This window comes from Xiphophorus couchianus, chromosome 23, assembly GCF_001444195.1.
Source record: "Xiphophorus couchianus chromosome 23, X_couchianus-1.0, whole genome shotgun sequence".
Lineage (NCBI taxonomy): Eukaryota > Metazoa > Chordata > Actinopteri > Cyprinodontiformes > Poeciliidae > Xiphophorus > Xiphophorus couchianus.
In genome coordinates, this window is record NC_040250.1 from 5153898 (window position 1) to 5167505 (window position 13608).

The window sequence follows — 13608 nt, forward strand, 5'->3', positions numbered from 1 at the left end:
CAAGTAGGTAATATGTAACACTTCAACAGAATCCACACCTCCAGAAAGCAACCGCTTCTCATTGAGAGCTGACAATATTACCATTAACAAAACTTATTTAATATTCTAAGTATGTGACGTCTTCTGGCCACTGAAGTTTGAGCCATTTTTTCTCGTCATTTATTCATGCATGCAACATGTATTAAGACGTATCGCATTCACTAAAGGGAATTTGGTAGCATAACTTATTTTATCACGTTAGTTGTATGCTGGCAGCATGCTGGCTAATGTTAAAACAGCAAGATAAATGCGGGTAACCACGGCAACCAGTGACAGTTTAAAGGCCAGTGTTGTTTCCGCAGTCAAGTTGCGCGCGCATCCGTTGTGTTAAAAAAAAAAACAGCGCAGAGTATTAGGCTAGTTTTTAGCTAGTCTAGGCTTTACTTTCTGATAATACGTGTTTTCTCCCTACAAAAATAAATATATTTTTTAAATTTTATTTTTTACTATGGTAGAAAATAACAAAGTTGGTCACATTGCTTTATTTCCCTTGAAAGCAATTTTATTACAACTAATATCCCTCTCATGAGGATTTTTCTGGCTTGTGTGTAAAAGGAAACAGTTTCCACTGGTAGCAGCTTGACAGAGAGGCAGAACTCCAGGTCAGGGAGGTTGAATGAGTCTTCAGTGTGTGAGGGGTTTCCATTGGAAAGGCTTACTATGGCAGCATTTCTTCCCATCTCTCTGCTTTTATTTTCACCTTGTGGATTCTTTGTCTTTGTTTGTGGCCACTTGACAGATTTCACATTACCAGTTAACCCCAGTGTGGTTTCAGGTGTAGATCTTGCCACAAAGAGTCTTTTTTCTGCAGGGACTTCCAATGCTTCAGAGGTTCCCACCACAGAATTCACAACCAGTTACAGAAAGTCAACAGCTGAAACCACTACAGAGCGCCCGACTGGGAAGAAAGGTCAGAAACCAGTGAGGAAAGTCCTGAAAACGGAAAAAGAAGAAGATGAAGGACCCATGGAATTGGGTGAGGCCTTATCAGACAATTTTATCTGAGGAAACTTTTTTTATTGCATTCGAATCAAGTCTTCAAATTTAAAGTGACTGCTAATGTCCATGTGTTTATTATTTCTTTGCAAAATGTCTATATTAAATATGCATGCATTGTATATACCACTGTGGTAATAAATGTTATTGCTCTGAATGTGAAGAAAATGCATGACAGTAACTAAAGTTTAGCATGCTTTTAATCTTAAACTTGGATGCAACAATCTTAGACAAGCTCAGAACGGAACAGATTCAGGAAAAAGATCCATTATAAAAATAGAGTCACTGATTTGTACTTAAAGCTTAAGTAGCTGCAAAGGAGTATGGAAAGCAGGTCCTATTTGCATTTCTGTAATCAGTGTCCGAGTGTTGGAGGTAGGTCACGTTTTATGCTGATGAAACCCAGATGGTCTTTGTAATGACTGAGTCTAAGTAAACAGGGAAAAATTGCTCTTTTCCTCCCAGTCTTTGGGGTCTGAGATGTAAATGAAAGAAAACTAGTGTCTGCTGAACAGTTTCTCTTTTGATTTGGTCAAATGTTTCCCAAAACCCAATGATGATCCATTTTCAGACTGAGCACAGCATATTTTAATACAAAGTGTTAGTATTTCAAAGGCCCACAACATCACAGATCATCCATTATCTGCTGCCCATCCATGCTTAATGATGGGCAGCTGCTTCTCCATATGTTTATCCACAGGACCTTTCAAAAATCTGTATCTTAGTCTCATTTCATGTGTATCCTTTCTAGGGTGTATGGTCTTGTATTCTAATGTAATCTAATAAAGTCTTGTTAAAAGGTGTTTTGCCTTTTTTATAGCAAAAAGATCCACAAGAAGCCTTATGGTAGCAAAGAAGCTCAAAAATGTCCTGAAGAAACCAAAAGTCATTCCTAGGAAGCCAAAGGTCACTAAAACACCAAAACCAGAGATCAAAAAGGTCACTCATCACCAGTCAGCCGCCACAAAAACTGCCTCACGTATGTATTTAGAAAGACTCTGAAATATACAGTATGACAATCAGACAAGGACCAAATTTTAATGCTGATTATGTTTTGCTGCTTTTCTGAAATGGGTTTTGCTTTGTTGTCAATTAAGATCAAGTCATGGATAGTTTATGTAATAAAACTGTGTGTATCTACTGAACATCAAACTGATCTGGTCTCAAAATTATCAGCAAATCCAACAAGAAAACAGCAAATGAGCTTTTTGTTGAAGAAATTCTGAAATGACTAATTTCTTTAAGGGCATATATTATCATTTTCTCTTATTTCCAGCTATGTTTAGGCTTATATCTTATTTATATTCTGCTTCATTCAATTCATCATTCAAACTGAGGAATGTATAAAAGCACAAAAGAAAAAATGGCAGCTGAGTACACTGCAGAAAATTGCTGAAAACCTGAGTCATGCATAAAAGAACAATCCCCCAAAACCAAAGTAAATAATATAAACAGAGTAGAAGTACACAAAGAAAACTTCCAGTAATTTTTCGTTTCAGTTTTGTAGAGTGAAGATTTTAATGAGTAAGGAGACAAAGAAAGTCAGGAGACCTGTGGAGATCTAACTAACTGGCACCCTATACAGGGAGTATGGTGAGTCCAGTCTGTTTGTAATTCACTAAAGTAGCAAAGGACTCCCAGTAGCAAAAACTGTCATGAAATTATGGACATTATAATTTCTGCCGACACTCAAATTTTTCCAAACCACTGTCGTCAGAATATTTTGCATTAGAAACATGGAGTTATTGTGCATAATTTATCTTTCTCTACAGAATTAGTCTGTGCTTTACTAATGAGGGTTAAAAGGCAGATCTGGAATATGGAAAAATGTCTCGTCAGGAGGCATCTGCAGTGAAACGTTTTTGCCTCCATTTGGCTCAGACACCGTGGAAAAAATAATGCTGCTACAACTAATTATTGTTCAAGTAAAGAACTTATGATGACTTTGTGAAAAAAAATTGACAATGTGATTTGATTTATTCGATTGTTTCTGTAGATTAATTTGATCTGTTTCTCTTGTGAAATTTTTTGAGATGACATTCGAATTGGTGGTATCTAAAAAAAATGTAACTGAATTGAACAGATTAGACAATTTTCACAGTCGCCTTGGTGGTCTGACTGTTGACTCTGCTCCATCATTTTTCCGCGTCGCCAATAAGCGGCCAGGCTTCTGCTTGGCATATCTCCAATAAAAATATAGATTTTTAGTAATGAAAACAATCAGTCTTGTCATTGCAGAGAAAGGTTTCCAGACTTTACCATTAGCCGCTAAGTTTTAACAGGCGTGACAGAAAAGGGCTTTTTTTTATCAGAAAAGCAAATTTAACATTACTTATCTGCTTTAATGCTCTAAACGACTCTGAAATATGATGATATTTGCTCTTTACACAATAATAGTGACTTTCACTCTTACCGCAGAGCTGATGTGAGACATACTGTATATTGTAAGCTGATCATATAATCGTTTAGACTAAACCTGCTGTGTTTAGTTTAACTAGTATTATTCTGGCAGAAACATCAACTTAAAAGCTGATTATCAGAATAAAAACTTGGCACAAAGTAGATAAATCAGCTGAACGATGTTTCTCCCTTTCATGTGCCAGATTTTTGCTGTTTTTCTATTTCCAAAGTTGGCATCACTTTTTAGATGCATGTGTTCTGATTTCCCTTTCATATATCACCTTTGTATTTTGTGTTAATAAATGAAAGAAAGACCTTAATGTGAAACTACGATGTGAGAAAGACAAAATCTGTTTCAGTTGTTTAGGAAGTTGACAATCATGCTATTTGTTTTACTATAAAAAATGTTAAGGGAAAAGGGAAATACATTTTCTTCCTTTCTGATATTCAAACAATCTTACTATAAACACAATATTGCTTATTTATTTTGGATTTTTCTATATTTATCGAGTTAATCAGCTGCTTAAGCTGAGGATTCTTGTGTTTTCTGCCAAGTTTCTCCAGCTCAGCCTCAGTGGTTTCAGGAGATATTTGTGGTTTGGCTGGACTCCAGAGGTCAGCAACACCAAACAGCCACTTTTAGTCACAAGAAACTGGAGGGATCCCTCAGGACTACAGGGCAAAATGGAGACAGGGTTTTCGCAGTCACTTCCACAGTTTCAGCTCTAAAGTCTGACACTTTTTAGCAGCTAGGGGATCTTCCTGGCAGGAAGAGGCAATGTCTGAATACTGCAGACAATGAAATGTCTGTCTAAGTCTGAGGCTTCAGTGCAACAGCAAAAGATGCTGGGATGGCATAAAAATCAGATCTGAGATTGTTCTTCTTTCTTTCTTTTTTCCCTCCCTAATCTGGACTTCATTAAATGAACTCAACAGATATATTTCCCAAAACATTTATTTTAACTTGAGATGTACGCGATGCATTTATTCTTGAGTCTATTTGACACAGGAGATTGGAGATTTTTGGGCTGAATTCAATATGAAAAATAACAGCTGAACATTTTCTGTTTGTGAATTCCAGTATGTCAGCATGTTGAAGAAGCTCTTTTAAGTTTAATTTGTTCTTTTGTACTATGCGACATAAAACTATGAGTATAAAAAGCATGTACTGTACTTTTTGCTGTACTATTACTAATTCAGCCATCTAAGCAAATTTCTTTCCATCCTTTTTGCATTTTGCAGGCTTTCCAGAGCTAATCCACTGATTCTCAGCAATTTACTGTGTTTGTTTATATATTCTATAATATAGTTATGTGTCAGTGTTTGGCTCATACAATTTATATAAAGTATATATTCCAAAATTTTTAATTCAGGTTTTATCTTAGAGTTTTCAGTGTGTTCTGAATGGTGATGGATACTACAGGCAGATATCAGGCAGCAGTGCAATATCACAACTTTCTATTGTAGGCTTAAGAAACAAATCTGTCTTACTGGATATTAATACAGTACACAATAACTATTCAGTTTGTTTAAAGAGAATATGTTCAAAAAAGTAATCCTACTCAAACTACCAACCAAAGTTGACCTGCTGCCATTTCAGATTTTGTAAACACTACATGATTATATTGCTTTTACTTACACTGCAAAAACACAAAATCTTACCAAGTATTAAAAAAAGAACTAGTTATTAGTTAAATAATCTGCCAGAGGAACAAGACATTTTTCCCATATTATAAGTTTAAACGTCTTGTTCCTCTGGCAAATTATTAAAATTTTCATCACTATTAAGGAATTATAGACTTAAAACAAGCTCCTGTATTGTATTGAACAGTTACTTGTCAGTTTTGTTTTATTTCAAGTGAACTAATATCTTTGCAATAGAAACTAAATAAATACTTGGTAATATTTTATGTTTCTGCAGCGTAGTCATACCTTACACAACTTTTATAATAATTTTATTAAAGCCTTTGCACATATCCAAACACTGCCTGTGCAAAATTAGATCTAAGAAAACAAATTTCATATTTAAATGATTCATAAAGATCTGTTGACTGTCAGAATGTCCTCCTCTCGGTCTGGAGTCACTGAGGGTGAAAGACGCTCATCTGAGGGCTTCATCCTACAAGCGACGAGGCCTGGGTCCTCACCGCGGCCGACTCAACATCCAGGTACACATCACATCTTCTATCTACAGATTCAACCCTGCTTTACATTTTACCGCTGTTCTTTTGCTACAGTCTGGAATAGACGATGGGGATATCTATGATGGGGCCTGGTGCGCTCGGTACAAAGACAAGAACCAATGGCTGGAAGTTGATGCCCAAAGGCTGATCCGGTTTACTGGGGTCATCCTGCAGGGGCGCAATTCCATCTGGAGGTCAGTGCTGGTGGAAACAAAAAACTTGTTTAAAACCAAAACACTCACCGGACTTAGACACACATCTGCAGTTTTTGTAAAAAAAATTATATTGAAAGAAGCTGGTTTGGAAAAATCTTTCCTTTGTCTAATTTTCCTTTTTTGAAACTATGCTATTTATATAAAATATTTTCAGTTTTATCTTTAAAATAACAAAATTTCTACATAACTTTATAATTTGGTCCATCTGATTTTGTCATTTTTAAATATTAAATGGCTAATGTTTTGATCAATTATTCAGTGCTTGTGCTGATGTTTTGCCAAATACTTTTTTGTCTTACTTGAGTAATTTCTTAGACAGCTACTTTTTACTTTTACTTGGGTAAAATATGTTGAAGTAGTGCTACTCTTACTTGAATACAATTTTTGAATACTCCATTAACTTGTGGCAATAAGGGAGTTTTGACTGCTATGTTGGGGTACATGTTGAACATTTTAAAAACATAAAGTTCTGTAAAAAAAACAAAGCATTTTATATTTTCATAACACTGGATGGAACCTCCAAATATACATACCGGTATATAAAATATGAACCTCCAAGTATGAAAATATTTGGAGGTTCCCTCCAAGAGGATGGAAGAGGCAGTTTCTGCATCTGTCACACATGCTCTTTTCTTTTGTTTTTTCTCTTCTTTTCTTTGCATATTTGTTTCACTTGCATGCAGTTGGGACATGGTCCAAACGTACAAGGTTCAGTTCAGTAATGACACGCTGCTCTGGAAGCCCTGCATGAACGGGAGCAAAGAGGCTGTGAGTTAGCATCTGATTTTCTGAAAACCGTTTTTCCACCTTCTACATGTGCCATTAGTATCACCAACACTCAGCACACCTCCTTCTGCTGCAGATATTTGAAGGAAACCAAGACACAGAAACTCCCGTCCTCTCCCTGTTCGACAGTCCCACAGTGGCACGTTACATTCGGATCAACCCTCAGACGTGGTATCAGAACGGGACAGAGGGAGACATTTGCCTCAGGGCAGAAGTGTTGGGATGCACACTTCCTGGTACGAGAAAAGAAACAGCAGGAAACATTTTATTTTTTATATGCCTGTTTGGTTGTAAAGCAGTAGCATGCTAAAGTATTCATTTGTATTCAAAAGTACTAACTCTTTAGCAATGTCAGCGTCAAACGTCAGTGCATTTCAAAATGATTTATGATTTTTATAAAAAATATTTTCCTGAGTATGTTGATCCATCAGAATATTGTCTATTTTTGAGTCTGTATACGCCAAGTAATAACTGATTGATAAATGAATAAGTTGACAATTATTTTAATAATTAATTAATCATGATTAATCCAATAAATCTTTTACAACCCTAATATTCTCACTCGTATTTACATCAAGGCCATTTTCTAATTTTGCAGCCTCCAGCAGGTTTTTCTCCAGGATTATCCTGTATTTATCTCCATACATCTTTCCATCAACTTAGTCTAGTCTTCCTTTTTCCAATTTCAAATGAGTGGAGCAGAACTCTGAGACGTTCAAAACTTTTAATATTGTTTATAAACTAAAAACCTGTTAAACATTTTTGCAGAAATTCATCCCTTATCTGTCTGCTAATCATAAATTACAAAAATGTGTACTTTATTTACAAATTAAATGACTATTGATAGCATTTTCTAGATCTTATTTAAGCTGGTAAACTGTATGTTCCGGCCAATGGTTGTATTGGGTTTTATTTTGGGCTATTTGAGTAAGAGGGGAGGTTGACACCATATAAAACCGAAAACAGTTGGGTTATTTCAGTTAGGTAATTTCACAAAATCTAAAGTGGTTGAAAAACATTAACTGTCTTCTTTCCTTTTCCACAGATCCCAGTAATGTCTATGCATGGCAGACAGAACCAACAGAGTCCAGAGACAAACTGGACTTCAAGCACCACAACTATAAGGAGATGAGAAAGGTAGATGGAACACAAAAATCTGTCTAGAAATTATATTTACAGTAAAAACATTGCGTGAGGAAAATTGGGTCCAGCTGTTTGAAAGTGTTTTCTTCCTGTTCAGTGATGGTCATTTTACTCATTTAATGCTTCATATGTATACTTTTTATTTTTTGGGTTTCTATGAAACGAAAAAAACAAAAACCAAAATCAGATCTTTGAAATATGAAGTTGCCACATGTTTGGAGGAGGAATGTGCTCTTGCCGGTTTTCAAGAACAAAAAGGATGAACAGAGTTGTAGTAACAAGAGGGATAAAGTTGAAGAAACGCACAACAAAGCTCTGAAAGAGTTTTTGGAGCGAGACTCAAACAATGGGTTTAGATGCAGCTTTTAGTCTGGCAGTCCTTTAAGAGAAACATAGTGTAGAGATTGATGTCCTATTGTAGATATTTATCAAAAATTGTTATCTCTTTTTGTTTCAAAGGGTCACATAAGGTTTGCAGCTAAAACCAAGTTTTATTTAGCAGGACTGAGGACAAAAATTGATTGCTTCTATTATAAATGCTGCCTCTCTTTGTTCAGGGGTAATGGCCACACACCTCCAGGTCCACTGCATGATTTTTTTTTTTATAAATTACTTCCTATCAAACACGTTACAACATCCCACTTTTTCTAATTCATCATTTTAACCCACCTGACCAAACTTTTCCTCAAGGAGCTGACCTTGGGAAATTATTTCAAGAATTTCCCATTTTTCAACTTCCATGTTGCATTTAGGTATTTTTTCCTGACTTACTGCCCTTTTCATGCTTTTATAATTAAATTTTCTGTCTCTCTCAGACAGTATGTGGTTAAATGTACAATTATTTTCTTTTCCAGTTGATGAAGTCTGTGCATGACGAATGCCCCAACATCACACGTATTTACAGCATCGGGAAAAGCTACAAGGATCTGAAGCTTTACGTCATGGAGATCTCAGACAATCCTGGAAAACATGAACTGGGTGAGCTTATGGGTTGCAAAAGTTTTTCCAAAATATGGTCCAGATTCTCTAAAATCAGTCAAACCTGGTTGGGGATTTTGTCGGCTAAAGTCAAACAGATTTCAGATTAATTTAAAAAAGTAAATTGGTCATAAATTTTGGCTTGGCAGGACTATTTAATTTTGTAAATGCTTTGTATTGTTTTTTTCGGGATTTTTCTGTCTTTCCGAGACGCTCGCAGAAATCTTAATTGCGTTCTGTGACTCAAGTCTACAGAATCTCACTGCTAAGATACAGTTGCTAGCTAGCTAACTGTTTTGTTTCATGGCCAAGTACAAACTTGTTGCTGCTTGCCTGGACACAGTTTATAGATGTCTGTGGAGATATACTGTATATACCTTTGACATTGGTCTTAAAAAGCCTTAAATTTGAGTTGGCGAAACCTGCAGAAAGTTTTTTTTTTAAGTCAGAGCCCTGCAGCTCCTTTCTGACCAGATTAAATTAATCATGGACAAACATTTAAAATATACTGATGTTGTATCTCCACAGTCAAGTCAAGCACAGTGGTAAACCTATAGCTGCTCTGCCTGGAGTTTCTCTATGTTTGCTCTGAGATGTACAAATGTTTTCTTTGGCCCATTTAGGTTGGGAGAGATTTTCCCATTAAAAAAAAATTTAAAAAAATACACCAGAGAAGCAATCAATGTCGAGCTGAGGGAGGCTGATTAAATACTCAGACAGAAAATAGAGGAAAAAAATTGCCACAGTGGATTACAGTTTCTTAAGGGAAAAGCAAAGAGCATTGTTCTTAATTTTGCATGAATGTTTTGGCGCTCGTTGCAGGAGAACCAGAGTTTCGGTACGTTGCAGGGATGCATGGGAATGAGGTGCTGGGTCGGGAGCTTCTGCTCAACCTGATGCAGTACATGTGCCGAGAGTACAAACGAGGAAACCAGCGGATCGTCCATCTGGTCAAAGAGACTCGCATTCACCTTTTGCCCTCCATGAACCCCGATGGATACGAGATGGCCTTTAAGAAGGTGCCAGAAAATCTGATTTAATGTTCTCACTCTGAGCTTAAAAAGAGCTTCAAACAGAACGTAATCCTTCTCCTTTCGTCCTCAGGGCTCCGAGCTGGTCGGCTGGGCTCTGGGACGTTACAGCTACGAAGGCATCGACATGAACCACAACTTTGCTGATCTCAACTCAGTGATGTGGACCGCCATCGAGCTGGAGACAGACCAGTCCAAACTCATCAACCACTATTTCCCCATCCCTGAACAATACACCTCTGAAGAGGCTTTTGTAAGAAATGTAGACATCTTGTTTTTGTTTCAAAGACTTCATCCAGTTTGCCTGAACAAACTCGCCAAAACTTGTACATCAACTTCAATTTTATGTGAAAATGAACTGAGTAAGATTAAGTCTTGACTTAAATTTAAAACTTCAAAACTTTCTTCAGAACTTGTTGATGTAAAGCATTTCTATAAATCTGCGGTGTTTTAGCATCAACCCGTCAAGCTTCTATTATACCATTTGTCGAAAGTTTTTCTTCACATTCGTATAGATTCTAGATAAAGAAAAAATAAAAAATAAAATACAAGAGTACATTTCTGACAAAAAACCTTTTGAGTAAAAAAAAAACAAGGAAATGTTTATATTAATCTTTTTTTAAAATTTCAAGTTTATAATTCTGTGATTAATCTAAAAATTTCTGAGTTTTCTTGCTCAGAAATGTCCAAGTTTTAGAAAATTTCTGATAGATTTTGGCTGTAATTTACTTCTTTTTTGTTTTTTCTATCAAGTACGCCATTGAAGAAAGGTATTTGAACTCAGGAATGTGTTGTTGCAAAGCAGCAGTTCTTGCTTGCACAGTTAGCTAGCATGAATGATATATTTTTTTTTTAATAGGTTGCACCTGAAACTCGAGCTGTGATCAACTGGATGCAGAACATCCCGTTTGCTCTGGGTGCAAACCTCCATGGAGGAGAACTGGTCGTCACCTACCCGTACGACATGACCCGGGACTGGGCGCCGCGCGAACACACCCCCACCCCTGATGAGAGCTTCTTCCGCTGGCTGGCTGCAGCTTATGCCAGCACCAATCAGGTCTCTCTCACTTTTCCCTGCTCAAACTTCCCCCTCTGGGAAGTGACTGAGGAAAGTTGTTGTCTGATCAAACCAGGTGATGTCCAACCCAGACCGAAGGCCATGCCACAACAAGGACTTCCTCAGATACAACAACATCATCAATGGGGCCGACTGGCACAACGTACCTGGAAGTAAGAACCCATGTTTAGTTGGATTTTAGTTGAATATACAATTTAATATAATGCAACAATAATTTTGACAATAATTCTAAATCCTTATCAATATATCTCTTTGTAGCTGAAACTGAAATAACTTATTCTGACACTTGGAGATGATATTTTCTGTTCTTGCAGGCATGAATGATTTCAGCTACCTGCACACCAACTGCTTCGAGGTAACCGTGGAGTTGTCCTGCGATAAGTTTCCTCACGCCAGCGAACTTCCCATCGAGTGGGAGAACAACAGAGAGTCTCTGCTGGTTTACATGGAGCAGGTCAGAAGTCTTGTCATTTTTGTTGCTTTTGGTCATTATTTTTCTTCCTATTTGTCTTTTCCAGGATATTCCTTAACTGCAAACTGTAAATTTAAAAAGGGAGTTATTACAATGCCACTACAACCTGCATTGCATGTTCAACAGTGTCTTATAACTTTACTGCATGTTTGTATCAATAACTTTCATATGGAGCCTAAGAACTGCAAAGTTTTTTCATTTGAAACTTAAAAAGGCATATATATATACAGTATATGGGTGTAAAGGAACTTTATACAAATTCAGAAATGTAAATAAAATCAAATTGGCCTTTAATTTTTTTTAATTGAGCATAATTTTTGCCCTTCTCAGACTCCATACCTGGGTCATCTCAACATATTTACTCACATGTCACTAACAAACATTTATGACTGAGCTGTAGTTGTGGTGGCCCATAGTCAAATGTCTCTGTACGTCTTACCTAATCAATTGTTAAGATAATTTCTAAAAAAAACAAAACAGCAGTTATTCGAAGAAGAAGCTTCATGAAGGTTGTTAATACTGTACCTAAGAGACTTTTGGTACTGAAATCTGTTTTTATAGACTAAACCTTAAAGTCTCAGGAAAACAGAAGGCATTTCTTTTTAAAGGGAACAAAAAATGTCTGAAGTTATTTATAATCCAGCTGATGAGTCATAATTTCCTCACGAGTCTTCTCAGTAAAACCAGGTCATGCTGATGGGACACATAGTTACTGCACTTTTTTTATCTTAACAATTGGTTTTGACTAATCTGTATCTGGTCATGTGGAACAAATAGAAACTCAGAATAAGAAGTTAATGAGTTGGATTTAATAGTTATGATGTAAACATAAAAAAGGCACTGATAGAACTTTTTTTTTTAAGAATAATGACAAGAATCCACTTTCCTTCACAAAAATCAAGATTTTTCTTTTTCAAGCCAGACTGAAAGCAGCAATTTTTGACTTGACCTAGAATGCTCTGACCTGATTTGCTCTCCACATCTTCCTGGCTTCTTGAGATTTGTATATTGACTGTATAACATAATCTGTGTAACGGTGCAATGCTTTAGGACTTTAGCCTACAGAAAACTGTAAATTTCTCATTTCAGATCCATCGTGGAATTAAGGGTGTGATACGGGACAAAGACACTGGGGTGGGAATAGCAGACGCCACCATCAAAGTCGAGGACATCGATCATCACATCAGATCAGGTTCAATTTATTTTTTATACACAGCGCCCTCTAGAGTTAGAATAGTTGGTACTCCTGCTGTCAATAATGACATTAAACATAACTGGAGCTTTACAGAGACAGGCACCTTTTACCTTCCATTTTGAGATGATCTCTCTACTTCAGACTCAGATTATTGGGTTCTAATTTTTGTTCAACAAAATAACTTTGTTTTTCTTATTGTTTTTTTTATGTGTGTGTTGCAACTTCTTTATTATTTTTAGAGTTGGGTTACAATTACTGTATTTGACCAAAAGCAGAATGTCGGCATTTATGTTCATCTTATATCTTCATTAGATAAATCTGAAGAACTAGTTCCACTGACATTACTTACTTTATAACAAGACATTTTCCCATGTTGAGATAATCCGTCAGTGCAACAAGTACTTTTCATCAATATTAAGAAATTGTTGACTTGAAACAAGCTCCTATTCTGCTGAAATGTTACTTGTAAGTTAGTTTTGTCTTATTTCAAGTGTTTTAAGATATTTGCACTAGAAACTAGATACAAATACTTAGTAAAATATTGTGCTTTTCTAGTGTATACAGAAGTGATTAAGGCTTAAATAATATTTTTCTCTTGCAGCAGTGTTTTTTTATTCTTTGCTTTTATCATTCTGAGCTTTATGCCTGGTCTTCCCTGCTGCAGTGGTTGATGGCGACTACTGGCGCTTGCTGAATCCAGGTGAGTACCGCCTGACGGTCAGCGCTGAAGGCTACTTCCCTTCCTCCCGTACATGTTACGTCATGTACGACCACTTCCCTACAATCTGCGACTTCAACCTCACCAAGACACCCAGACGGAAAGCAAAGGACATTCTGGCAAAGGGGGGGAAACTTCCGAAAGACCTGCAGCTGAGGCTGCGGCAGCTACGAATGAGGAAACTCCGCGTCACCACCAAGGCCATCAACCAGCGGCGTGCTGCGGCCGCTGGCAAACGAGCAAAACGGGTCTGAGAGCAAAGCAGGGCTTGGTTCAGAGACACCAAAACTCACTGGATTTAGCATTAGATTCTATGTTTGAAAATATATTTATCTGGGCAGAGCAGGTGGGCAACAATCTACTTTTTTTTAATG

At 36.8% G+C, this 13608-nt stretch overlaps 1 protein-coding gene across 2 annotated transcripts; it reads left to right on the plus strand.

The window, feature by feature from the left end:
- Nucleotides 1–620: 620 nt before the first annotated feature.
- LOC114139537 (probable carboxypeptidase X1) lies at nucleotides 621–13580 on the plus strand. Of its 2 annotated transcripts, XM_028009527.1 has the most exons (15): nucleotides 621–1015; nucleotides 1856–2014; nucleotides 5494–5603; nucleotides 5673–5812; nucleotides 6517–6601; nucleotides 6696–6855; nucleotides 7665–7756; nucleotides 8617–8740; nucleotides 9563–9759; nucleotides 9845–10024; nucleotides 10631–10828; nucleotides 10905–11001; nucleotides 11164–11303; nucleotides 12411–12513; nucleotides 13181–13580. In XM_028009527.1, exons 1-15 carry the CDS (start codon nucleotides 700–702, stop codon nucleotides 13486–13488), a joined length of 2409 nt encoding a protein of 802 aa, XP_027865328.1. In that variant the 5' UTR covers nucleotides 621–699; the 3' UTR covers nucleotides 13489–13580. The 2 variants fall into 2 exon arrangements, with proteins under 2 accessions (XP_027865328.1, XP_027865327.1); XM_028009526.1 differs by lacking the exon at nucleotides 1856–2014 and having other exon boundaries at nucleotides 622–1015.
- Nucleotides 13581–13608: the final 28 nt, after the last annotated feature.

Bases quoted from the DNA above. Each gene is read 5' to 3' on its own strand.
- LOC114139537 (XM_028009527.1), top strand. From the start codon at position 700: ATGGCAGCATTTCTTCCCATCTCTCTGCTTTTATTTTCACCTTGTGGA. The intron at 6,602-6,695 runs GTGAGTTAGCAT...CTTCTGCTGCAG, and splicing joins TGAACGGGAGCAAAGAGGCT to ATATTTGAAGGAAACCAAGA. The intron at 10,829-10,904 runs GTCTCTCTCACT...TGATCAAACCAG, and splicing joins CTTATGCCAGCACCAATCAG to GTGATGTCCAACCCAGACCG.